The sequence below is a fragment of the Cricetulus griseus genome, chromosome X (assembly GCF_003668045.3).
Source record: "Cricetulus griseus strain 17A/GY chromosome X, alternate assembly CriGri-PICRH-1.0, whole genome shotgun sequence".
NCBI lineage: Eukaryota > Metazoa > Chordata > Mammalia > Rodentia > Cricetidae > Cricetulus > Cricetulus griseus.
In genome coordinates, this window is record NC_048604.1 from 17676523 (window position 1) to 17704387 (window position 27865).

At 40.5% G+C, this 27865-nt stretch overlaps 1 protein-coding gene across 1 annotated transcript in view; it reads left to right on the forward strand.

Annotated features, from left to right (window-relative positions):
* Gpc3 (glypican 3) overlaps window positions 1–27865 on the forward strand; it is a 417341-nt gene that overhangs the window by 357270 nt on the left and 32206 nt on the right. Inside the window, exon 8 of the mRNA XM_027432108.2 lies at window positions 13211–13370. Within this exon, the coding sequence (XP_027287909.1) occupies window positions 13211–13370 (160 nt within the window). The remainder of the gene's footprint in view (window positions 1–13210; window positions 13371–27865) is intronic.

Consider the following 27865-nt stretch of genomic DNA (forward strand, 5'->3'; position numbering starts at 1 on the left):
CCTCTAGAGAGAAGACTAACCTTGTCCGGTTGTAAGCATTGTTTCTTTGTTACTTCCCAGTTAGCTAGGCAAAGTAATAAAAATGTGCTGTGAATTACAGGGGTGTAGTGAAATAGGGACAGGAGGAAAATGCACATGAATAATCCTTTTCCATAGAGTTCAGAAGGGAAATTCGCAGATCCATAACAGTGTTTAGGTGTGGTTCTCTAAAAGTAAGGTAATGTTTCTAAATATACAGGTTTGACCCACATAAAGATGCTAATGCCTAAATGCTTAAAGTGAAGGAACCGTTTCCCCAGTTGAATTAATGGAAACAAAATTTTATTTCTGGCTTGTATGCCTAGGAAAAAGAAATAGATGTTAGGCTAGGGTAGGGTGAGCAGGAGCATGTTTTAGGATGGTGAAGAAGTTCCTTGGTTACATTTGCCTTCTCTAAACCCCTGTGGCCCTCCAGGTGTGGCATTGCTTGTTACAAAGTTTAATACTTACTTTTTGCCAATCAAGCTATCTATATAGGCATAAATATTTATGCATGCGAGTTTCTGTCCATTCTCTCCCTGGTGTTGTGGAGAGTATGCTTCCTCTGTACTGTTGCTTCAGATGATGATGATGATGATGATGATGATGATGATGATAGAATGTAGTTTGAACTTGTGGAGTCACTATAGACAGTTTTGCCATTGGTTGCATTATGTATGTTCCTGCCTCTTTTCAGAAACAACAAAAAAAAAATGTTGAAGAGAAGCCATCTGAAATGTTAGAGTAGTCTTAAAATAGAGTAAGGAAAGTAGGAAACAAAATGTGATTGTGTGTTTGGAGAGATGGCTAAGTGGTTAAGAACACTGACTGCTCTTCTAGAGGATCTGGGTTCAATTCCCCTTAGTAAGGTATTGAATATAATATTGAGCACTTTTGTGTATTCAGAACAGCTAATAAATCCTTTTTGTCCACACTGAATGCCATCCTCTGAGAGGTGAGGGTTCTGGTTTTTACCCACCTTCTTTCCTGTTGCACCTAGCTAGGACACTCAATTTATGCCTTCAAAGATAAAAATTATCATGGTATCCAGAATCATTAAGTGAACATAATTCTTGGAATGCCAGTATGTTATCCATTATAAGGTTAAATGTTATGGGAAAGGGAAAGGGGAGAAGATGTTAATTTCATGTAGCTGCCAGGAATCTCAGAAGATGGTGGAGAAACCCATGTCAGAACTGGTCAAGACATTCCTCCATATTGAGCTCAGTGAAAAGAAACAAAGAAAGGTGGAGCTATAGATATGTGTTGGCTGTAATTTGTTATGTTTCTCTCTTCCCCTCCCACACTTACATTCTCTTATTTCTGCCATTCTATCACCACCATCAGCATCAAAAATTTTGAGGAATGGGAAAAGAGTCCAGGTAACATAGCTGGCCAATTACTTAAGTTTCAGAAACAAGAAAAGTGTGCATACCATATCCACCAGAGAGAGCCAACAGAACAAAGCTTTTAGCATCATCTGCACCATCATGCACCTAGCCAAAGAGCATGAGATCTAGCTCTCCCCAACACTGAGTATATATTGGCTGGCCTTGGCTACATAATGCTCTTCCCAGACCTTGTGGTTAAATTCTAATAAGCTTCTTGGGAAAATCAAAGGGCCTGTCTCAGGAATGGATTCCTAGGCAGAGCCAGTAGGAGAAATGGTAGTTGTGGTTCAGAATGAAAGAATAAGAAGAAATGATAAAAGAGACCCAGACAGAAATGGGAATGATTGTGTTTCTACTAGACTTCAATCCTATTCATACTTCAGAGGAACAAAATTAACCTCAAGGCCAAAATCCTCCAAATGAACCAGTTTTTAGCTTAGGAACTCAATGGTGGTTGTGAAAGTTGGTTTAGGCAAATGCTAAATAGCATGTTTTGTAGAGGTTAGTTTGGGCAAATGTTAAGTCAAAAATATTTCCTAGGCTTACAATCAGCCAAGCAGAAAGTATTACTGCTTAAGTAAGTAAGTATATATGGAATTTAGTAGAGTGAAATTGATACAATGACTGCCAGTGTCAATAAATAATAGATGCAAAGCGACTAGACTTTATTAAAAGACTGCTGATAAGGAATTCCAACAAGCCAATGAATGCATTCAATATCTTATTGGGTAGGCTTTCTTTGAAGCGTATTGCTCACAATGTACTTGAAAAGTGTCCTAAGCAAGGAGTGGTGATATAGCTCAGTGGTGGAGTGCATGCACAGGATTCTAAATTTGGCCTCTAACTCTGAAAGGGGGGAGGTGTCCTAAATAGTCACAAATGCAGAGTTCAAATTCTTTCTATATTGGAAAATACCAGAAGTTCCATTACACATTCCTTCATCCACCATTGACCTTGCCATTCAAATCAGTTAAAGTCCAGAAAGAAAAACTACACCAGAAGGCAGTAGTCAATCATTTGATAGATGTGATACACAGCTGAGCTTGCCAGGGTACACTGAAGAGTCCAGTGCTTAAGTGTTCTTCTGTGATGAAAGTCTATGAAACTGTGGTGCCGAATTCTGAAGAGGCAGCCATTTCAGTATCTTTAATGCTGCATTTACCAAACAAAGCATCTTTTTTCTATTGAAAATCATTATTCAAGTGTCTCTTAAGTTAGCTTTTACTTAAGGAAGCTTGAAAGACTTATGACCACTACTCTTTGGTTTCTTCTTCTTCATCTTTTAAAGATACATGATGAGATGTGGATATTATAGTGATTCTGCTCCTGCTCCCCACTTCCTGTGACAGCCCACTTCCCCTCAGGACTCCATAGCCTGATGTTAGGAAGAAAAATGTCTGAAATTCTCTGGCCTCCAAAGAAACTGGAAAGTCAGTATAGTTTTCCATCAGGTCCTGGCTCATTTACTTGTACCAGATGCCCTGTGTCATTTATTTTCCTTAGGAATACTACAGTGCTACCTTAATAATTGAAAATATTTCAGAATTTATACTTTTCAGATGGTATGCCAAAGAGGAAAACTAGGTTTCAACTGAAAATAACTATCTATAAAGCCTGGTCTAGATCTGGTCTTTCAAGGAAGGAAGAATCCTCGGTAGGAAAACTAGAGACATCTTGCTAACTCTCAGTGGGCCGGAGGCCTTCAGGAAGAACAGTGAAGCATCCTCCCCTCAACCATTGAGGCTGACTCTTCAAGCCCAATGCATGATGACATGGTTCATACATAGAGGCTATTTTTAGAGGCAAGAATTCTCATTTCCCAAAAGTCTAACCACAAGATGTCTATTTGCAATGGATCACATTTATGCACTCAGACAGTAGTAAATGTTCAGATCATGTCTGTGTAACCTCAGTTCCCCAAGGAAATACATAATATCTTGGTACACTCTCACCCTGGGACCCTTTGCCTTCTGTCAGTGGCACTTATTCTCACTGAGGTGATTCCTTTGGAAAGCAAGTAGTGTGGGGTTTCACAGATGCCTTTGAAGCAGGTTTTGCTTCCACACAAATAAAGTGATATTGCATCCTTATATCTTTCCACGGTGGTTTCAAACTGATACAGGGACAAGCATGTCTGTAATCTTAAGCTAAGGGAACGCTCAGGGTCAGCGGCCTCCAAAGGAGAAGCTTGACTTGCTGGCCCGCCTTTCTGTTACCTTCCTAGGCTGACACTTTGCTGCCAAACCTAGCCAGTCAGCCTAATTGGGATGAGCTTTTTGGTGCAACTTTTCTTGTAACTGCAAGTCTGTGGGGGCTTTTGATTTCAAAAGCAGAGGCATACTCAAGTTAAACTGGAGCCTCTTGAGGAGGAAGTTACAGAGTCCATTCCATAATTAACAGACTGGCAGACTAACCTAACAAAACAAGTATTTGGATGTGGATTGGAAGAGGCTCACTGGTTGGCTATAGGAGCCTCATTGAGCCATTTAGGTCTTAAGGTAGGTAACCATATCCTTTTTGGTTATTTGGCTTATTTACTTAAGAATATCAATTGCCTCCCCTCCTCTTTGACTGTCAGTGGGAGAGGATCTAGCATTAGGATAGAAATAGGGAAACGGCCTCAGAGGGTAACCCAATAAAGTGCATGGTGGCCCTCAGTCACTCAGCATATGTATGCATGTGGTCTAGCTGTCTGGCCTCTGCATCCAAGGCCCCTCAGTGAGAATGAGCTCTTAGTATACCAGGGCAATGGCAGTGGAAGATTCAGCAACAATGGTAGAGATAGGGGATGGGATACATACTATTCAGTGCATATAGTCACTTCGTTTGCAACCCCATTCCTTTGTCCTTTCCTTTCCATTATTGTGCAGATCCTGTGCTTGTCCCAAGTCAGTGCTGCAGTGTGAAGTCCCTCTTCTGTGGCACTATTCCAAACCCTAGCTAAATCCTACTGTAGCTATCCCACTCATAAAGTTTTTATTTTCTTTTCAGAGACAGAATCTCACTATGTGTATCAGCCTGGTCTCAAACTTGTCATTCTTCTGACTTATCCTCCTGATTCCTGGGATTCTGGGGCATGCAGCACAATGTCTGGCCTTTTTATAAGCATTTAGCCTAAAAACAGACATATTGCCTAATATCTCTCCCCAGGCAACTTACTTCTTTTGTAAAATAAAGCCAAGGATGTCTCTGTTGTTGCCTCATTGGGTTCTGGAGAGGATCAACTGAGAAGACAGATAAGAAAGTGGTTTTAATTATTAAAATAATGCTAGTAGCAATAACAGAATAATTAACATGAAGGGATTTGTGTTCCCGATAATTAGCTCTACCTGGGCTGTACCTGAATAGTAACCTGTTCCAAACATTTTCAGAATTCATTCTGTGCTTTGTAAATATGTAGTTTTTAATATGTGACAGTAATATTTTATTGTGAGCTATATGTCACACACTAAGCTTAGAGCTTTATTCAGTCCCCATAGTCACAGAGTGTGAGAGACAAGCAGGGGTTTTGCCATGCCTATTTCATGGATAAGAAACAGGAAGCTTGAAGAAGTTAAATAATTTGTTTACAGTACTAAGGGTGAGAGGCAATAGTGTCCAGATTTGGAACCAAGTTTCCTGACTCCAGAGTATAAGCCTTTAGCCCCTGTAGAATGGCTCCTAAGACTAAAGGGCTATATGGTACTAAGATACCAACTGAACATCCTTGATCTGGTCTCTTGAAACTCCAAATGCTCCAAAATCCAAAACCATTTGAATCCCAACATGTCATCCTGAGTACAGAGAGAGTAGGTACAAAGGCTGAGGCATGGGCGTGGCAGAGCTCAGCCAGGAGCACCGATAGGAGCACATCCTCCAGCAGTCACACTGCTACTCCCTCTCTAAACGTCCTTGAATGTTTCCTTGGCTCACAGACCTTTCCTTATCTTACTGGGAACATTCAGATGGGTTTTCTCATACCTGGAAAGATCGCACCCAGATGATTCTCTGGCATATTCAAGAAGCCCTTTACCTCTGTTGGTGTGGTGGGACCTGCTGTCCCTCCTCACTTTCTTCTTCCTTGGGATTGTTAGCATTGTGAACAGTGGGTGCAAGATGTCAGAGAACTTAGAACTTATACTAAGCATGATGTGTGTGTTTGTTTTTTATGTCCATTCATCCATTTAATGAACATTTATTGAATATTACCTTACTTTGTGACAAATGACATGCTAGATGCAGGTGATCGAGGCAGGCAGACTGTATGACTTCTTTCATCTCTCAGAGATACAACAGAGAAATATATAATTACAAACTGTAGAAACTTCTGTGAGAAGAAGCATTCACAGAACTCTCAAATGTATATGCTGATACTTTTATTTATTGAAGAATTAATAGCATTGGCCCCATTTTACAGGTAAGAAAGTTGAAGCTCAGTGAGGCTAAGTGACTTCTCCAGGGTCTCATAGCTAGTAAATTGGCTGCTGAGAGATTGAAATCCATGCTGGTCATACTCCAAAGCTCACACTCTCAACTGCTATGCAGCATGGCCTTCTCAGTGCGTGAAGTGCATTACAGTCATTACTTCTAACTTTGTGCATTTGGGGGTCTGGCTTCATCTCAAAAGTGTGGAATTGCAATTGTTTCCAATTACTTGTGGCTGTGGTTTGGTGCATTTGTTCAAAGAAAGTGTGCATGCAAAGCAGGGGTCACATGCTAGGCCTTGCGGATGTGCACAATGTGTAAATCATACTGGCATTGCAAAAAGTCTAAGATTCATTGGAGTCACCACATTTGTTTCCCATTAGCTTATGTTACTCAAATACAAACAGTAAAGCATGTGTTTACATTACTGTGGACATGGAAAGCCAGACCCTCAAAACATTCCTTGCAGGTTGTATAAAGCAAAACACCCAAACAGTTCCAAATCAGTTTTGTAAGCCCAGCTTAATAGCTTTAAAATATAACCTGAATTCCCCATAATAAAAACATGCCTAGAAGAGGGACTATGAATAGCTCAAAGAGACACCAGCTAAATCCCCAAACTATGTACCAAACCCCATATTTACAGTATCTATTTTGTTACTTATCCTTTATTATTTTGTGAATGCTAAAGAGCTTAAAATCAAGAAAACTCTTAGCTGTGTAGCAGCAGAGATGGCATTTTTTCATTCTATCCAGCTGTCCAAAGCTGTCCATAGCTTTTCAAAACAAACCCATTCATGATGGGATGCTTAGGTAATTTAAGACACAGTAGATGGAAAGCAACTGGGAGGCATTTAGTGTCATCATTGCCCTTTATTTTTTGTTGTTTTTTTAAGCAAATGTATCACTGAAGCCTTGGGTACCCTGGAACTTCCTATGTAGACCAGGCAAGCCTTGAACTCACGGAGATCCAATTACCTCTGCCTTAAGTTGCTGGAATTAAATACATGTACCATCATATCTGGTTTTATTGCCTTTTTTCATTTTCCATCAAGTTATAGTTAACACCTAGCCTCTGAGAAAATGCCATAGAACAGGAAGTTACAGATATCAAGGCAATCAAGTCGACAAAGGAAAACTGAAAGTCTTGGTTATACCTGCCTTTACATAATAGTATTTTTCTTGAAGAGTTCTGGACTTGAGGACTTAAGGGTGTTGGTTTTTTTTTTCTGAGATCCTTATCAATTACCCAGTGACTTAGTCTGGTCTACTATCTAAGGTTCAGACTATTTCCTTGATACAGAAAATGGGAATGACCGTCTTCCCTGTCACACAGATTGGAGGACAGCATTCAAAGAGCATGTGAGAGAATATGTACTCAGCCCCAGCACAGTGTGAGGCTGATAAGACTCTTGCCCTCACATTCGGGACAGTAACAAAGAGACACATTGTCTGTACCATATAGACAGATCAAGACTTGTTGCTCCTCTGGGCCTCATTTCAGCATATTTGATCCCCATAAGAACAAGAAGTATATTATTCTGATCTTTGTTCTCTTGTCAACCAAGCATGAAAAGAACGTTGGCCAAGGCCTCACTATCCAGGGGAAGCAGAAAGGATATGTGATAGATAGGGTTTTAGTTGGGAGGGGCAGTAGGGGAGGATGAGTGGGAGAAGGGAACTGGGATTGTCATGTAAAATAATCCTGTTTCTAATTGAAATAAAAAAGTTGGAAAAAAGAACGTTGGGCAAATCTTGTTGTTCCATGATGCAGTGCCCTTTTGTGATCTTGGTTATACATATAAGAATATGAGATTGCTATGTTCTAGAAAGTCTATTCTCTCTTGCACCATGTTTCTAATTTTCTTAGGCAATTATGTCAGGGTTTTGTTTCCCTCTATTGCATGAACCTGAGTACCTGTTCCTAGGCTAACTTTTCAGTGTTTCCCTTTATAATAAAATGAAGTCAATCACCTTTACAGAAGAGGATTTTCTTTCTCTTTAGAAGGGGACTTTTACTAACTATGAGGGCAAAAGGTCATGATGGCCATACCTCAGGGAAAAGAAAAATGCCATTGTGTTTTCCTATTTTCACAAATTGGTTTGAAGAGCAATAACAAAAATTCCAATACACATAATCATGCACAGTCATGCTAACACAATTCACATCCAAAGCTAGTTCCACAGAGTTTCTAAGAAGCAGAGTAACACCGAAGAAACCTTTCTTAAAGTGTGACATAAGCCTGGGATCCAGATTACTTAGGAAGCTGAGGCAGGAGGATATCTTTGAACTGTAAGTGTTAGGTAGGCCAGCCTGGGAACATAATAAAACCTCATCTCAAAAACCAAACAACAATAAAAATACCTTGTCTGTGGTTCTCCCACATTGAGATTCTGGAAGACAGGTGTACTTAGAAATGCAGGTGTGTACATTCCACTGGGATCAGAGCTTCGGAGCTAGTGAGCCTGGTTTCATTTTTGTTTTCTTTTGTTGTTTTGTTTTTATTTGTCTGCTTACCTTTGAGATGTTATGAATCCAACTTAGGACCTCAGGCCTGCCAAGCATGTACTCTTTCCACTGAGCTACATCCCTAGCCCAGTGAGCCTCATTTCCAGCTAGCATCCTAGATGTTTATAGACATTTTATACTCACTGCCATGATGCCAAATTTTGAAGCAACCTGCTGAGAATGACTTTGTGTGGAAAATCAGAAGTAGCCATGATGCAAACATTCAACACTGAGAAAATGATTATGGAAATTTTAATAAATTCCTTAGTTGGCAGATGTTTTACCATAGTTGAAATACTATAGTTATCTTATTTATTCATCATAAAACTTCTGTGAGGCAAACATTATTTCTCACATTTTGTTTAAGGAAGATTAAGCAGCTTGTCTGAAAATAAAATTTTAATTACTAGAAAAACCAGGTATGTGTGATTAGAAAATTCAAGATTTACTATACAAAAGTTATTAACTTAAAACATTCTTTTTAAATACCCACAAATATTATATAATAGAGTTTTACACACAAAGGGTTTTCCCACTTATTTCTTTTCCCCTTTTCTCTTCGATAATATGTTGTATTCATCAGCTTTCTGTTACTCTGACAAAATACCTGAGATAATGGAATAATAAGGATGAAGGGTTATTTTCACTCATGGTTTCCCAGGCTCCCGTCCATGGTCAGTTGACTCTATGGCTTTTGGGTCTGTGGAGAAGCAGACCATCATGGCAAAGAGTACATTGTAGAGGAGCTGTGTAACCTGCTTCTTAGAAGGCACGGAGGATGTTATGGACAAGCTAAGAACCCAGTGTCCTCTTCAAAGCCACAGCCCAGTGACCAAACTTCTTTCAGTTAGGCCCCACCCACTTCCTTAAGGTTCTATCCCCTCAAAATAAGTTTATCTCCTGGGGACCAAGCCTTTGCTATATGAACATGTGTGGGACATTTCCAATTCAAACCCTGCCAGTAGTGTGATACATGGTAATAGTCCTAACATTAGGAAGACTGCAGCAAGGAGATTAGGAGATTAAGGCCAACCTGGTCTATATAGTAAGATTCTGCCTTGGAAGACAAAGAAACAAGAGAGGTGAAAACCATAGCATGCTACTTACATATTTAAAAAGTAGATTGTAAACTAAACTCATGACCTATATATGGGTGCATTTGCCTATAGTCTCGGCATTATAAAAATTGAGGTAAGAGAATTCCTAAGTTTAAGGCCAAACCTGGGATACATAGCAAGACTTTGTCTTTAAAACAGTGCATAAATATATACTTACTATATGCTTAGCCAACTATAACAGTAGCTAAAAGAGCTGAACAGAGGGTAGCAGCTGTAGAAAATGCTGGGTTGTAAATGGTATTGTTTATTTTGCTAGATGTGAAGCAATATATGGCATATGCTTCACATTTCGAGCCTGGCTGTGTGGACAGTGGATGAAACAGTCAGATTCTTATTTTAATAATATTTGACATTGCTAATCACTATTCTGAGCCAAGGGCTTATTTTTAAAAGCTGACAGGATAGTGTCCTTTGCAAATGACAAACAGTTCATCAACAATACTAAGCCCTTTGTGTTACCTGTGCTTATGTCCCAGTCTCTCCCAATCTTCTTTTTATAAAAGGAATGTTAAGTCCGAAAGACATTGTAAATAGCGAGAGAACAAAAGGGTCAATATTGTGAAATGGAATTAGCTGGTTGGATTTCTGAGCTAAATCCACAGTCATTTATTGGCAATTGGCCTCAGACCCATTGTCCTTCTTCCAATGCTCTTCTTCAGTTTTTTCTTTAAGAATTTGCATCAACAATAGTTTTCTTGATTTGAATTTGTTTTGTTAGTGTGTGAGGGCTAGGCTTCTCAGCAGCTATCTTTGTGAAATCATTAGAAAATATATCATAATCTCCCTTCCATGCTGGAGTTGTCTCCAAAATGAGCATAACTAAAGACCCAAAGTAGTATCCTCCTTGGCAAAAATTTAAAGGCTTTTTAAAAAAAATTTTACCTTATTTAAACAGAGCTCCCGAACAATACTGGGGGCATTATACAAAGGGTTGGAAAATGGCCTCTGGAAATAAGCTACTGGTCATCTAAAAGGGTTTTAGCTGGGCTACTCTTCCAGCGCATCCACATTCAATTCTCAGTGCCCACAAAATGGCTCACAACCACCATAAATCTAATTCTAGGGTATCAGAAAACATCTACTGGCCTCTGCAGACACCAAGCATGCACATGGCACACATACACACATGCATATACATAAAATAAAATAAATCATTTTAAAGTGGGTTTTGATATCCATTTCTAAGTTCTTCTACAATTAGTTAATCCTGGCTTTGCGATTTTTCCTTTTGTATCCAGTTATGCAGGTGACTTTAAAGATCTACCATGCCACTTCACTTTGCTTCAATTCAATAGCACATTTCTTGAGTGTCTACTATAATACCAGATACTTCCTTAAATGCTGTGGGGTTCAAAAATACGTAAGATGAAATCCATAGCAGCTCACAGTATAGTAGTGGTGGAAAATCATAAATACACATAAGTAATACCAGATCACATATAGAAAAAGTGCCATTTAGGGGGTAGAGATAAAAGAACACTCGTGGGAGATGGAGGGAGAGAATTATAATGATCATCTGCCAAGAAGACTTAATTAAGGACATTGCACTTGAACTTGGCTTAAAAATCTGGAAGCCTTTCAATAGACAGAAATGAACAACAGCTCATAGTATGTTCTCAGTTAATGTTTACTGAAGGTATTAATAAAAAGCTCAAATGTGAGATGTGCTTGAAAAATAGCAAGTTCACTAATGTATACCTAACCACAAAATCTCCTCATGTAAAAAATTCTAATTCAAACAGTCCGTGGTATACACAAAGGATACATTCTTGGAAATTAACATGAAATGCTTATGTCAAAAGCAATTTTCCCATAAGAAATAATGGTTAAGGATGGCTGGGAGGTTTTAGTCAAACTATAGTGATATTTGTTATAGCATGGACTCACAGTTCTCAAAGAATGGTTTATGAACTCTGGAAGTCCATGAACTCCAGAGAGCCACAAGATCAAAGCTACTTTCACAACAATACTAAAAATTTATTTGTGGTTTTTACTGTGTTGGTATTTGCCAAATCACTGACTAGGGCAAATTTTAGCACCACTGTATAAATCAAGGCAGTGATGCTAAAATGCAGTGATAGTCACCATGATCGTCACTACATGTAGTTGCAGGAAAATAAGTGGCATTCACCTAAGAATACTGTTGCTGAAGCTGTGAAAATAACTGATTTTATTAAAACTCAACCCTTAAGTAAAAGTGAGAAATACACAACATATTTATGCCTCAACTATGTATCAATATACATCTCAAGGAAACCCTCTTCTGAGATTATTTGTGTTGTGAACTAAACTTAGCCACTTTTCCACTTTTCATCGTTTGTGTTTTGAATTTCTTAATATTTTGGGTTATGAAGTGGGAAGTACACAAAGTATGCCTCAAATATACATCAATCTACATTTCAAGGAACTCGATATTTACACAACATTGTTTTGAAAAGGAACAAAGAGAGGCTGTCAGCATTAGGAAAAGAACTACTCGTATTTATTGCTAATGATAAAATTCTCGCTTTCAAGAGAAGACCAAGAGTTGGCATGGGGCAGCTGGTCACACTGTATCCACAGTCCCGAAATACAATGGGAGTTCTCAGTTTGTGCTCCCTTCTTTATACAGCCTGGGACTCCAACTATGGCATGGTGGCATCCACAGTTAGGGTGGATCTTCCCACCTGTGCTAACCTAATCTGGAAAATCCTTCACAGGCATGTGCAGAGGCTTTCTTCCATGCTCATTCCAATTCTTCTCAAGTTGATAATCAAGATCAAGCATCACAAACTCTCACTTGAAAAACAAGGGGTGGGGCTGAGAGGACCAAAAATGGGTGACAAGACAGAGATTGGGGCAGGAGTTGAAGATAGTAACATAAGGTCTTGGAGAGAAATGGCAAGGAAAATAAAATGGACCTTAAAGGATTATTCATACTACGAGCTTGTGTTTGTCAACAGAGAGACTTTGGGATGATAGGAACCCCATAAAATAAGGCCACATGACTGACAAGCTCTGTACCAGATCCAAACAAACATGTCTTTGGCTAAGCATATTAGATATGATAAAGCAAACTGATTTAAAAGCATCTTACTGGAGCTGTGGAGTGAGAAATGTTGATGAGTTTTGTTTTATCTTTTCCACTAATCAAAATATTGTAAGTAATCATTTAAATTGAATGCTATTCAATTAAGAGACTGCTCTGTCTTCATTCCATTAAGAACGGTTATTGTTTTCATATAATGGTGTTAAATGCTGTTCTAGGACACCACATTTGTAGGAAAATTTTTCTGATCTTGGTGTCCTCGTAGACGATACATATGCTTCACCTGTCAAGTCTTAAGTTCTCTATCTGTGTTCTCCCACCATAGACACTCTCAGAAACATAGATACAATATTATAGAAATAAAAAATGCAATGTATCCTCTGGTTTCAATGTGGCTTAAGTAGAGGAGAAGAGTGGAGAATCATGTCAAATGCTACAGAATTGTCTATAAGTATGAAGTTCTAAAATGTGTAAGCAATTTACACATAGTTAAATTTGAAAAACGACTTTCTAAAATGGAGGCTTGCAATGTTACATGAACTGGTGTTGAACTCTGGACTCGAGCAGTTTTCCTGCTTCAACCTCCTTCTTAGCTGGAGCTAGTAGTGTATGCTACTATGCCCAGTTGAAAATAGTTATTAAAAGCTGTGTATTTTGTAATACCTCTTGTTAGTAACCCATTCTTCTAAACCTATCAGGAAAAAATGAGGAGAGTTTCTCTAGTCCTGTTATTTTCTTTCAGCTCCTGAGAACCATGTCTGTGCCCAAGGGTAAAGTTGTGGATAAAAACCTGGATGAGGAAGGACTTGAAAGTGGAGACTGCGGTGATGACGAAGATGAGTGCATTGGAAGCTCTGGTGATGGAATGATGAAAATGAAGAACCAGCTTCGTTTCCTTGCAGGTAACGGCCTGAAAATGTTGAGACTCTCACAATGTAAAACTCAATTGCTTGCTAGACCTCCACGAAAATCCCCGGCAGCACACTATGCCATCAACTCTTTTAGGAAAGATGATACTCTCAAAAAGTGCTTTTTGTTGTTGTTGTTGTCTTCCCATCTCTGACCCTAGGGAGATCTAAAAGTGAACTCATCCATTGGCTGTTTTCCCATTGGACTTGTCCTTAAGTTCTTCTTGGTTATACAAAGAAATGCTACCTTGGGAGTCGGGCAAACCTACAGTGAGGCTTGGGGTGGTAGTTGGGTGGAGTACTTGCATCTCATGTATGAGGTACCCCCCCAACACCACAAAAAAGGGAGCAGATCAACAATGGAATAACTTTACAGGAAGAGATATATGTTGACCTTTCCTTCTCCAAACAGTATGTCTGTTTTCTTTTCTCACAGCAATCCGATACAGATAGGTTACAACACATCACTGGACAGCTATGTAAAAACAATAGCAATAGAAAGAGAGCAATACCAGGGATGCTGGAGTCAATAAGGAAATGCAAAAACAACAATCTCCTCATATTTGTTGTGCCTCAGAGTTTCTAAGTCCTTTCATATTAACAGGTATTCTTCCACTATCAAATCCTGCCTGAAACTCTATTGTTCAAGGTCTCTAAGATGCTCCATTCCCTGTTTCTCCCATAGCCTCATTCCCTTACTAACTGCTATTCATCCTGACCCTGCCCTAAAGCCACCTGCCTGCCAGAGGTCTCATTTTAAGCCTCTTCTCTTCTCTAGAGAGATCATGCACATCTTACCCACTCCCTTTCTTTAAATATTTTCTTAAAATCCAAGTCATTTTTCATTGAGGGAAACTAACATGAAATATTGCCTCTTAACAAACTTCTATATACACTGGACAGTATTATATTGCTTAGGCCCACTTTGGTCAACATCAGAGGCTTAGCATTTTCCATCGTGCAGGACTAAGCACTATGCCCATTGAACAGTGCTTCTCCATGTCCACTAGGCACTCCTCAGCCCCTAAAAAACGCGCTTTTCCTTTGAGGCTTCTGAGTTTTGCTGCTTCATAACCCATCTACAGTAGAATTGTGCAATATTTGTCCTTCTCTGGTTCTCTTAATATTGTGTCATCAAGCACTAGTCACGTGTTGTGCATGGTGCCATGGATTTTTTCCTCCTCCTCCATTTATTGGTTTGTTTTTTGAGTCAGGATCCCAGGATAACCTCAAACTCAATGCATAACTGAGGATGACCTTGAACTGCTGACTCTCCTGCCTCCAAAACCCCTAGTTCAAGTATGCACCACCATCCATAGATAGATAGATAGATAGATAGATAGATAGATAGATAGATAGATGTTCAACCAGTTAAGACCATATAAATATCCTATAATCTGGAGAACTTCAAAACCCAAAGCACTTTGGGTCCTAAGTCTTTTGAGTTAGGGATGTCTCCAAACTGTGTCTGGCAACTTTTGTGGCTATTTAAATTATAAAGGTTGCCAAGATGATTCACCAAAATGTTCTCTCATCCCAGCACTGGCCTTCAGAACAAAACACCATTCATACTTCTCCAGAAAAGTCTCTCTACTTCTTCCAACTCATGATTTTCTGCCTGTAAGACTTGTCCCTATCCATTTTTTAAAGTTCTATAGTTACAAGGTGACCTAACTTTTGTAAGCAATGTTTGGCATGGGTCCTTGTCAAGGGCTTTGTCAAAATGTATCCTTGATTTCCCTTTGTTCACATACACATTGATCCTCTCAAAGAATTCTAGTCAGTGTGTTAGCTTTAAGGGCTGTGTAAACTGTAAAAGACTATACAGAAGGTACTTCATTTAATGTACAGGGGAAATGATGCCTTGCCTCCAAATTATTTTATGTGCCTAGCCTGATCAGTGATTCTACCATCCTGTGGTTCGTTGGGTCTCCTTTAAAATGCTTCTTGTCGAGAAGAAACTCATTGCCAATCTGTCACACTCATGGCACAATAGCTATTTGGAATGACAGGCTATACACATTGGTTAGCTGTTACATAATTTCACCCAAAATCTGGGTAGATGCCATGTGGTTCTGGTGATTCATCATCATCCATTTATTTAGTCAACTTGACTTGGAACATGATGTGCATTTACCATTTCATTTAGTACTGCAAATTGCCTCCCCCAGAAGACAACTCAGGAATAAAGAGCATGGCTTAGAATTTGTTCAGTTTTCTTGTATCTTCCTTTTGTCCCTGAACAGACCTTTTACATCATAACCAGTGAGTGATCCTATTGGCTGGCTTTCCTGTCTCACTTCTCTTCTTTTGATACATCACATATAATACTGTCTACCGGGTTCTATTCTTGGGCTTTGTTTCTAACTCCCTTGTGTCCTGATAAAAGTCCCTTCCACTGTTTAGGAGTCAATTTCTCCGTCTGTAACACAAAGACAATGCCTAAACAACACTTACAGACTTGTCTACTGCCAACAGTCGGTGATCATTTCTTTGGCCGTGGTTCCTGGCAAAACACTTAAAAGAATCTTTAGAGGATACCTTTTTAATACATTTCTACTTAACCTTGCAGGTTCTCTGTTCTCTTCTGAGATATATTTCCACTAAGAATGGACCTGATTTTCCCTATTCTAACCACTCTGAATTTTCCACTCAGCCTTCTTACAAGGAACTGCCTGCACCTAGCCTTTACGAGACTTGTACGGGAGGATAATACCAAGAAGATTTTATGTGTTCAAGCTTTCTGGGGGGGGGTAGTTACTTTTAAAACTCATCCTAAAGTCTGTCAGGTGCTTCTGTTTTTAATGGTCCTGCTTCCATCCCTTCCTTCTTTTCTTCCATTGGTGTCCTTTGTTTGAGTTTTGCAGATTTTGTTTTGTTTGGGGTGAGGTTTTTGTTCTTTTTTTTCCTTTTTTATTAGAAAGAAAATTATTTTACATGTCAATCCCAGGTCCCTCTCCCTCCCCTCCTCCCCTGCCTCCCAACTAATGCCCTACCTATCCTATACCCTTTCTGCTCCCCAGGGAGGGTGAGGCCTTCCATGAGGGGGGGGTCTTCAAAGTCTGTCATATTCTTTGGGATAGGGCCTAGGCCAACCCCCTTGTGTCTAGGCTCAGGGAGTATCCCTCCATGTGGGATGGGCTCCTAAAGTCCATTTCTATGGTAGCGATAAGTACTGATCCACTCAAGAGGCCCCATAGATTTCCAAGGTCTCCTCATTGACACCCACATTCAGGGGATCTGAATCAGTCCCATGCTGGTTTCCCAGCTATCAGTCTGGGGACCAAGAGCTCCCCCTTGTTCAGGTCAGCTGTTTCTGTGGGTTTCACTAGCCTGGTATGGATCCCTTTGCTCATCAGTCCTCCTTCTCTGCATCTAGATTTCAGTTCAGTTCAAGGTTTAGCTGTGGGTGTCTGCTTCTATTTCCACCAGCTGTTGGATGAAGGCTATACAATGGCATATGAATACTCAGTTATCAATCTCATTATCAGGAGAAGGCTTTTAAGGTAGCCTCTCCTCTGTTGCTTAGATTGTTAGTTGGTGTCATCTTTGTAGCTCTCCAGACATTTCCCTAGTGCCTGATTTCTCTTTGAACTTATAATGTCTCCCTCTATTATAGTGTCTCTTATCTTGCTCTCTTCTGTTCTTCCCCCAACTCAACTCCCTGTCCCATCATGTCTTCCTCACCTCTGCTCTTCTCCCCTTCTCATTGTCCTAGTTCCCTGTCCCCTCCCGCATGGGGTCAGTTTTTTATTGATGCTTTAAGGATTTGCTTGGGGTTTTTTAGGGACAAAGTTTTACAGTATAGCCCAGGGTGGCTTTGAACTGCCCCCAATTCTCTTGCCTCAGCTGGGATTAAAGACATGTACCACCAAGCCCAGTGCAACACAATTATTTCTGCATTGAAACTAGAAGTTCTCAGGGTTTCTATTCCTTTCTGATTGTCGACGTTAGCACTGTGATAGATGACTGTTACCCAACATCTTACCCGAAGTTCCATCTTTACTCATGGCTTACCAGGAGTAGCACTTTGTCTCATCATGGGTGTCTTAGTCCACTTGTACTATTATTAACAAATACTTTAGACTGTGGTTTATAAAGAACAGCAATTAATTTCTCACAGTTCTGGCACGTAGGAAGTCCAACATCAAAGCAGCAGCATCTGGCATCTGTCAAAGTCCTTGTTGTACTCTTAGATGACAGAAGATGCAAATTCGGTTTCCTCACCTGGCAGAAGAGATGGAAGGACAAAAATGAGCACAGCTCGTACTCTACAGTCTTTTTGTAAGGGAGTGATATGCTACATGGGAGCAGAGCTCACACATTCTTATCACTTCCTAACACCCCACCAGCTCCACCACAACAGGGTTGGGCTGGGAATTAAGTTTCAGAGTCAATTTTGGAGGGCAAATCACAACAGTCATTTACTTCATCTCTCTTTTCCTGTCTCCACATTTGAAGAATGGGGCAACACTGTTTCTTATTTTAGAAAACTGTGGGCATTTAAAACAAAAGATCTGTGTAAAGCATAAAGCTCTCACTCAAAAACAGATGCTTGCTATGAAGGGCATTGTTCTTTTGTTTCTGCTGATGCTGATAGGATCTCAAAGAGCTGGATATAAAGCAGCACTATCTTAGAGAACCACTGTTGTGATAAATGTATGGCAACCCTTGGGTTGGTCTCCCAACACACTATGCAGCCTAGAATCACCTTGAATTTCTGATTTTTTTCTGTATCTGCTTCCTAAGTAAATTATAGTAGATCACTTGCATGTGCCACCACATTTGGCCTCTTCCCCCCACCCCCATTTTTTGGTTTTTCAAGACAGGGCTTTTCCACCCCCATTTTTAAATGATCAAGTACAACCTTATATTGCACACTCCCAACAAGCTTGTGGCCTAACAAAGGTGATGGGCATTTCAATGGTATATTCTTCTAAACTGTCAGCTGAAATCCTAATAAATGTGAGCCGGTAAACACTGTGTATTAAGAAATTCATTGATGGGTTGGTCTGATGAAAGGGATAAAAACCAGCAGAGGAGCTTTATTTATGATAGGCCTTTTATCCCAGGTGACATCTGCAGACAGAGAGGCTTATGGAAGAATGAACATCCTGGGAGACATGTTGAGTCCAATGCAGAGTTCAAAATACATTTGAGGCAGAAATATATCTATCTATACTGACCAGTTGGCAACAAATCCATCAACAAACCATGGTAGTTCCCTAAAATGGATTCTGCAGTTCGAGCAACCTAGTTTTACTTCCTCTTTGGGAGCACACCATACAGAACTTTGACACTTGTGTTGCTGGTTGCATCTCGCTAAGTAATCCATGCTTGGAATTCTCAGGCAAGATCTTGTGGTGACTCTTTCTAAACTTATTTGTTAGGATATCAGTTTCTTGAATACATAGCTTTGATGCAGAAGGACCCATTCTATCTACTGGGAAGTGCACCCTGTCTAATGAGCAACTGGAATGTTCTCAAGATGTACAGCATTGAAGCTTGAGACATTTAAAAAAATCATGGAGTCCACAAAGCAAAGGAAACTAGATCCAAGTTCTGTCTCTACCGCTTCCCAATGTTATGACTTTTTGACAGAGTCCCTCAGATCCACTAAGCTTCAGTGTGTGCGTTTGTGAAGGTAAAATGCTTTGCCAGCACATTAGTTCCTGAGGTACATGCAATAGTGAATAGAAACATATTTATAAAATTGTAAAACAGCAGGCTCACTTTAAATACAATGACCATCATTTAGTGCTATTGGATTCTAAATTATTTTTATTTGTCATACATATATATGATCCAAATGTTCTGTCCAGTAATCTTCATTATGAATTTGTTCTCTTCTCCATCCCCCAAAAGGGGGCATTCAGTTACTCATTAACTTGTTTAGCCCAGGGTGGTCTAAAGTGAAAAAGTATTTGAACAATGACAACTATGTCTGCTGAGTTGTGCAAATAACCAGTCTCAACAGTAGTAGGTATCTACATCTTGAAAGAATCATGGCTAGTTACATTATGTTTTCTTTGGTGGGAGTCGGGCAGTGAGGGCAGGGGTGGACAGCTTGTTGGGGAGGGTCAAGAAAGGGCCCTTAGTGCTTTCCATTCTTCCTTGCTCTGAGCTACAAGCAGCCTGCTTTCATGTCTAGGTCTTTGCTTTTAGGAAGTTAATATTGCAGGGGAGCCAAAGCATACAAAGCTCGCTGTAATAACACTCTTCACACAGAGAGACCAGGTGCTTCTTGCTAATAGATTGACAAGTCAGCCAATCTCTACTACCCCTAGAGCTTTGTGCAGCTCCTGGGGCTTACAAAGAAGGACTTAGATGTGAGCTTTAGCAGCGATATTATCTGCCAGTTGAGACATATACCAAGAAAGGAGCCTTCCCAACGTCTTAGGAGGTGACTAGGGAGTTAACAGGTAAGCTGTTGATAGATGAGAGGAAGAAAAAATAGAAATCGTTTCATAAAGTTGCCACAATTTGAGGTGTTTTGAGGAGTTTGTTATCTGCAATGAGATTATTCCTAGGTTTGAGTTTCCAGGTCTCCACCTTGTGCTACTGCCCCATAGGAATGTTGAAGTGCTCTGCCTTTATATGCAGGGTAATTCTTTATGAGTTTCCCTTCTGCTCTTTTTACACAGAGCACTCAGAATGAGGTTAATATTATGGATAATGTGAATGTTTATGGATGCTGGCAAACAGAAGCAAAGCAGTCCTGTGTGCTAACAGCCCCAGGGAGTCTGGGAGAGTGAGTTTGTGAACCATCAAACGGGGCTTTCCAGTGGATAAGATAGCAGAACAGAAAGAAAGATGGGGATTTCTAGTTAAATCAATGCTGTGATTGGAAGTTTCCCTGGGGGGTGGGGGGGAATGGTGATCTAGCAAAATGATCCATGGGTTTTGTTTAACTTCAAATTGTTACTTTTGTTTGTTTGATGTTGTTTTGTTTTGTTTGGGACATGATCACTGTATCTCAGGCTTGTCTAGAACTTACTAAGTAGTCTAGGTTCACTTCAATCCATGGCAATCCGCCCTGCCTCGGGCTCTCAAGGGCTGGGATGACAAGTGTGAGCCACCATGTCCAGCTTTTTAAAAAAATGTACGGTTCTGATAATTTCCAAATATCCTTTCTGATTCTTATCTTTATATTTTAAAAAGTCCTAATGTGCATGCCTGATGTTAAGTAAGCCTTTAGGGTAAGAACAGGAGTGCTAGCATAGACTCTCTCTATTTGTAACTTGTGGGTGGCCTTAAGCAGTGATATAATTACCAAGTACATAAAAACAAAGTGGAGGCTGCCCTACAAATGCTGGTATCTGCAGGCTGTCTGTGTGTGAAAGCAGGGGGAAATCTCATTAGCACCTTCAGGATGGCTTTCAGAGTAAAGTGATTTGCCCAAGTACCCACGAGCTCCTGGGAGGATTTCAAGCATGTCTTTTTCATCCTATGTCTACACTTTTTACCCTGAAGGTGCTAATGAGATTTCCTCCTGCTCTCAGACTATCCCAAACACCAGAATTGGGAGGAAAGCTTCTACTCCACTTTCATTTACTTGATAGCTACATTGCTGATCATGCCTATCAATGAGCTACAAATTAGGAGGGTCTTTTTGTACTGGGTCCTCTGCTCCCAGTTTCCCCTTAAGGCCTCGGCTATCAGTGACCAACCTTTCCTCCTCTCCCCCACCTGCTTAGTAGCTGTCATTTCCCAAGTGTTCAACACACATTTCAGAAAGCTCAGTGGTAGAATGCTTATCTGCCATGTGGGTTCCATCCCCAGTATCACAAAGTAAGTAGATATTCCAGTTATCCATATGAAGTGCTGGTTTGGTTTTCACAGTTCTGCTTCATGCTTGTTAAGTAAGCATCCTGCCACTGAGCTACATCCCAAACCCCATGTGTAGGGGAAGCTGTAGCCACGCCTTCTTAGGGGCTGGCTACAGGTGTGCCTGACCAGGCTTGTGAGGGCGTGGTCAGAGTGACGTAGTGGGACTGCATTTCGGTTTCGGTTTCTCTTTGCTTCTTGCGGTACAGACTGCTATCACCGGCTGGCTAGGTTGCTCTGTAAGTAAGGCTTTTCCCTATTAAATACCTTTATATTTCTACCTGACTCCGTATTGGTAATTTCCCACTATACCCATGTGCAATATTGAGTTTTCATATTTGCTTGATTTACCCCATATTTGACAAATTAGCAAAGTAACCCACTCTCACTGTCTTATGAACTGATTCCTTCCAAGTCCCCTCCAGTTTCCGATAGCTGAACTTGTGAGAACCGGGATAGGGGAGCCCTGTTCTCATCCACAAAGGAGTAGAGACCCAGTTAAGTAGGTGGGTTAGGACAGGCACCTAGTGAGCATCTATAGCTAAAAAGTATCAAGAAGTATCTAAACAGTGACAGTTGGAAGACAGTGGAAATAAGTGCCAGTGTCCAGTTTACACAAGATGAGAATGAGGGAGATGTGGATGTTGTCCATTGATTAGAGGTTTTTCTTGCACATGGAAGAAGAGAGTAGAACTGGAAGGAAGGCATGGAATTTATAAGGAGTCATACTTTGACAGAAGGATGAGCTTTCCTACATTTTGAGCAATTCCTCAGTGGAATGAATGGTTTGTCCTAGGAAACAGTCAGCTCCCTGACTATAGAGGAATGTGTGTATTCATTAAAGAATGTATATTTGAAAGATTAATCTAATGGACATGGGTGCGTGTGGATTAATAACTCTGGCAAGGGCTCTTGATTTCCAAGATTTTGAAAAGCTCTGGGTGACATGGTTGCCCAGAAGTAGAGCAAAAGAAAATAATAATGGTAGAATAAAGCACATGGCAGCTTTTCAGCATAGGAAAGAAAAAATGGAGGGCAGAATCTCTATGGTTATTTGCATTTGAGCACATGTCATCAACTATGATTTTCTGTAACTGTTTCTCTAAACAAATGGATCCTTAAGAATACCAAAGTTTTTGCCAGGGAGCGGGTCTTTTCAGCATCCTCTGTCACTCACAGCCTCTGGGGTTGTCTTGCTTCTGTGAGGCAATGGATCTTATTTCCCCCCAATTAGCTGTAGGCTGTGGCCTTCCTGCCCTTTTGTCAGAAATTCAGACTAGGGATAGAGCCCCTGCCTCAGTCTCAAGTGATTAGCCTAAATGGCTGAATTATCAAGATCAAGGTTATCTGGTTCACACTCATCTCTAGCTACACTACCTTCTCCAATCTGCTTTTGGTCCCATCGAATAGACTAGTATATCTCAAGTAATCTATGATCCAGAACTCCCTGCACCAAAGCTATCACAGACCAATACTTTCATAGGATATAATAACAATACATTACTATAACTAGCAGAAAGGCCCTCCAAACATAAACCACAGTTTTTAATCACAAGATCCAACAAACCAAAGTATTGGTGAAAATGCTATAAAAGTTTAAGAGCTGGCTTTCAGTTTTCGCTGTCTTCTTACAGGTCAACAATAAGCAGCAGAGTAACAGAGCACACTTGGAGCAGGGAGGAGTACCCTGTTCTGTGTATGTCTGCTTGGCATCCCTCCTTACCTTGGCGGGAACTGCCCAAAAGCAGTCTAAATGGGAAGAGGGCAGTGATCTACTTGAGTTGAGTGGCACTGTGTTGTAAAAGCCAGTTGTTACATTTTCAGAATTTCTGTGAGCCAGTTGTTAGACATAGCCATTATTAATAAAGATTACACTTCATAAACTGTAATAAAATAAAATCTATTCAAAGAAGGATGATTCTCCAAAATCATCCCATCATATACTGTGGCACATGGTATAACTGTGTCTGTTGTATCTGCATAGCAGAAATACTGTCTACTTTTCGCCCTCTGCATCAAGTGCCAGCACATATATAGCTTGATGTTGACCGTGATGGAAGTAGTTACTCCCTTAGTAGTCAGCAAACACAGTGAATCAGGGCTCAAGTTGTTGTTTTGATCGCCTAGAATCCAGACTTAAGAGAATGATAGGGGAAAATGTTAGTCGTGAGTGTAGCTTGCACTTGTAATTATGTTGTAGCTGTAGCCATCTCATCATGAGTAGCATACCATTTGAGGAATATTCTTCCAGAATTTGAAGACTATTACCTAATAATAAATATCTCACTCTGCTCACTGATGGAGTGAAGTCCCAACTAGTGCTTTTGTTTCTTCACTTTCGTGAGGTTCCTTAATGTAACCCAATATATCAACTGATATTCCTGTAGGACTTGTGCTTGTTTATCAGTTGCAGTGTACTTCAGTCCTAGTTACAAACCTGGCAAAGAAGAGGTCAATGAAAGCATTAAAACCAATTCCTATATGAAATTCATTATAAAGTGTATCATGTATTTTATCTATAAAACATTTGCTGCACATCCTTTATTCCAATAAAACTTAAAATAAAAGGACAGGCATACTTCTTGTATTGAGAGCCAGTTGTTAAATATTTACTAGCATACCACTGCAGTGAGGAGGTGCATTGGGAAGATTTGTTTCCTTCCTTTCATCCTTCAGGGCTCTTAGCTTAAAATAAAGCAGTAGCTCTTTACACCATGGAGAGAAGTTCCTGTCTTCCAAAGTTATGCTAAGAAATGAAAGAGCTCCTCAGTTTTGTCACTTTGATTTCTAGGAACCCTAGGCTTGGAAACTTCCTTAACTCTGAGACTACTAATAAACTTTGCCTTTCTGGATGCTCTTTGTTCCTCATTGAGTTTGACAGGCTCCTTCTGAAGTCTCACTTAACCAGCAGAGATCTCATCAATCCCATCCCAAATCTGGAAGGGAGTCTGATAGGCCAGCTCACAGGGGCATAGAGGCGAGGACCACTTGTAGAGTTCAGCTTCTCTATCAGAGAGCATTAGGACAAATGAATCCCGGGTGCTGCTATTAGCTCTGCTTTCACAGAGACTGGAACTCCTAATATCAGATTACACTTTGTTGGCTTGGTGATCATTTTTTTTAAACCACCAACCATATGGGCAGAGGTTGGAAAGAAAGCTAAATTTGGAACACACCCCCACTCTCCTGTTCAGCATTTCTTTTCTGTTTGTGCAGGGAGACAGCGCATTACTCACACTCACATACCCACCAATCTCACACTCACACACCCCAACAATCTCACACTCACACACCCCACCAATCTCACACTCACACCCCACCAATCTCACACTCACACACCCCACCAATCTCACACTCACACCCAACAATCTCACACTCACACACCCCAACAATCTCACACTCACACACCCCAACAATCTCACACTCACACCCCAACAATCTCACACTCACACACCCCAACAATCTCACACTCACACACCCCAACAATCTCACACTCACACACCCCCACCAACTGCTGGAAAATGAGAAATCAGAGTCTCCCCAAATGTGGTCAGACCACTGGCTGTTTTCCACATATGCATGCAGCAGTACATTAAGAATGGCCACACTCTTCTCCTGCCAATTTCTGAACCTGTCTGAGACACACAACACTGAAAGACTAAATCCATAATGAGAGAAGCACGGGGATTTCATGATGGGATTTCTAACTCCAGGATCACTCTTCGTCTACATCTGAGTCAGGGATTTTTAGAGTGTGGAGCCATGACGTCCTCTCTCCATTATTTTTTTATTCTGGATTTACTTCTCCCCCACATACCACTTCATCTGGAACGACAGCTGGAGCAAGAAAGATAGACTGGGAGGTAGGCAGTGATGATGATTAGGGCTGTATCTATGGAATCATGTATATTGTGTTCTGGAGCTTTCTAAATGTGAACAAAGCAACCATAATTTAGCTTAAAATTGCTAAAAGGGAATTTGGAGTCAAAGTTAGTGTAAGGAGTGAAGGGTGGTTTGCCTTCCCTCAAGGAGAAGTTAAAGTCTTCTCAGTATCCAGCTAAGAGTCAGAAAGATGTCCTCCTTGATGCCCCTAGATTCTGGCAGGAATGAGCAGCCATGAAGCCAAATACTTTATCCTAGCCTTTCGGCATCTGGCTCCAACCTTCTCCAGCCCTGGCTCCCATTAACCCCTGCCCCACCCTATATTTCAGCTACTTTACAGTTCTCACAAACGGCCGGCCATTCTAGTCATTGAGACCTGTCCGGGACTTTGTAAAGTCCTCTGTAACACACATAAAGGACTTAGTCTGGTGCCTTTCCTTTGACAGGTTTCAATAAGCAGTTAATATTCTGCACATGCTCATCTCTTAGCCCATAATTATTTCCCCTTCTGCGTCCTTTAAATTCACTTCAGAGGCTCCTCCCCTCCTGTGAAAGTTCAGCCGAGGCAGAGAGCTTTGTTAATAATCTTCCTGGCAGGTAACTCCCAGAGCCTAGCTCATAATCAGTTCTCAATTAGGATCCGTTACATGGCCCTGATCATACAAAAAAATTGGGCACAATACCTGCTGGTGTTTATATGGTTGGAATTGAGGGAAGAAAACGAGGCAACAGAAAGGACATACACATCTAGCTAGAAAATTAGACTGTAATGCTGTTCAAGCACCAATTGTAGTATGTACGGGGAGTTATAGAAACACAAAGGAAAAGCTACAAACCCATACTGGACTGGATAGACACTGAACTGAGTTTTCAACAACATATGGAGTCCGGCAAAGGGGGGAGAAAGCTGGCAGGAGAGTATAAGCAAAGACATGGAGGTGAGCAAGAATTTAGGGGTTTTCTGTGGTGTAGCTGGAGTAGGAAGAATTGAGAATGTGAAAGCTGGATGATTGGTTAGACATCAGTATATCAGTGAATTTGGCCTTGATCCTTTGGCAGGGCCTATACATTTACAGTAGGTGTGTCATCTATGTACTAGCTCCTATCCCTCTCCATGGAAGACACTAGTAATCAGTTACAGCTCCCCATTCCACTGAGTGCAAATAGGACCTTTAATCCTTTGCAGCAGAATTTTATAGGAGAACATCACCAAGAGACTGGATGTGCCACTGTGGTCTGCTGGCCAAAAAGTTTAAGTGTGTATGTGTACCTAGATGATGAGATGGTGGTGAGAGAGCCTAAGTGGTAAGAGAACCACATTGGAAAGCCCACCCTGGAGGAAGAGATGAAGATGTAGGAAGTACCAACAGGACCTACTTATTCAGATGTGGCAATGTGGGAAAGAAATAACAGGCCAGAAGGAAGTCAGTGTTTCTGTCTGAGCAGGTAAACAGACACAAACGTCAGTCAGAAGGCAGAGTCTGAAGGAGGTAATGCTTGGGTAGGCATAACAATAATAACTCACAGGGTTTTTTCTGAATTTATAATTCATTCATTGTATGAGAAGTGTGTGTGTGTGTGTGTGTGTGTGTGTGTGTGTGTGTGTGTGTGTGTGTGTGTGTGTGTGCGTGCGTGCGCGCGCGCACATGTTGGGCTCAGAGGACAATTTGCAGAATCAGTTCTCTCCTTTCACTATGTAGGACTAGCGCAGTGACTCTCAACCTTCCTAATGCTGTGACCCTTATTATGTTTCCTCATGTTGTGGTGACCCCTAACCATAAACTTATTTTTGTTTCTACTTCATAACTGTAATTTTGCCACTGATATAAATCACATTGTATTTTTAGAGCTAGAGGTTTGCCAAAGGGATCCTGACTCACAGGTTGAGAACCACTGACCTAAGGGATTGAACTTGAGTCATTAGGCCTAGTGGCCATCCTGCCAGCCTAGTAGCTCACATTATGGAACACTTACTGTGCAGTTTTAAGCGTTTTATGCAAATCAACACATTTTACTCTAAAAAAATATGGTAGGGTAGATGCTATTACTATTTCTGTCTTACAGCTGAAACTATACAAAGAAGTGTAGACTATGGAAGAACAAACACAATTAGGGGCACTAAAGAGAGTCCTTTAGAGAAAGAAAAGCTAAAAACCATCCCTGCATCATTTAAATGAATATGGATGGAGCCAACTAGGTCACCAGACACCTATGCAAGGTTTATCAGTTCATCTCTAATGTTTTAGAAACCAGAGGATTTACAGTTCTTGGAAAAGGACCGTTTCAATGTGCATGAATCCATCCTGCTGTCCACATCTGTTCTACTTACAAAGGCAAACACCAGTAGGAACAGAATTAAAGCAAGCCTACCCAAATGATGGCCTAAATGACTTCAAAATGAATCTCCAGATATAAAATGCAAGTCCTATTGTTAAAACTAAAAGGAAGAGAGGTTGAGGTCTAGATGGCTTTCCAACACCCTATGTTACCAGAGTTATAACAAAATCACTTCCATCCTGAGAAACAAGGGGAAAACTCAGGGTTAAGAAGGATATTTAATTTAAAACTACATCATATGACGCTGTTGGTTTTTCCAAAGATTAATCTTTTCTCATTTCAATAATTATGCTATGTGCATCTGTGTCTATAAATATTTGTACTTGTTCCATTTGTAAAACAACTTCATATTTTCCAAAACACTTTCTTTCTCTTGGCCATTTGAATGTTACAAGGCCCCAGTGCTTCCAAGACCTGGTTGTTCTAGTAGCTAGTTGATGTGT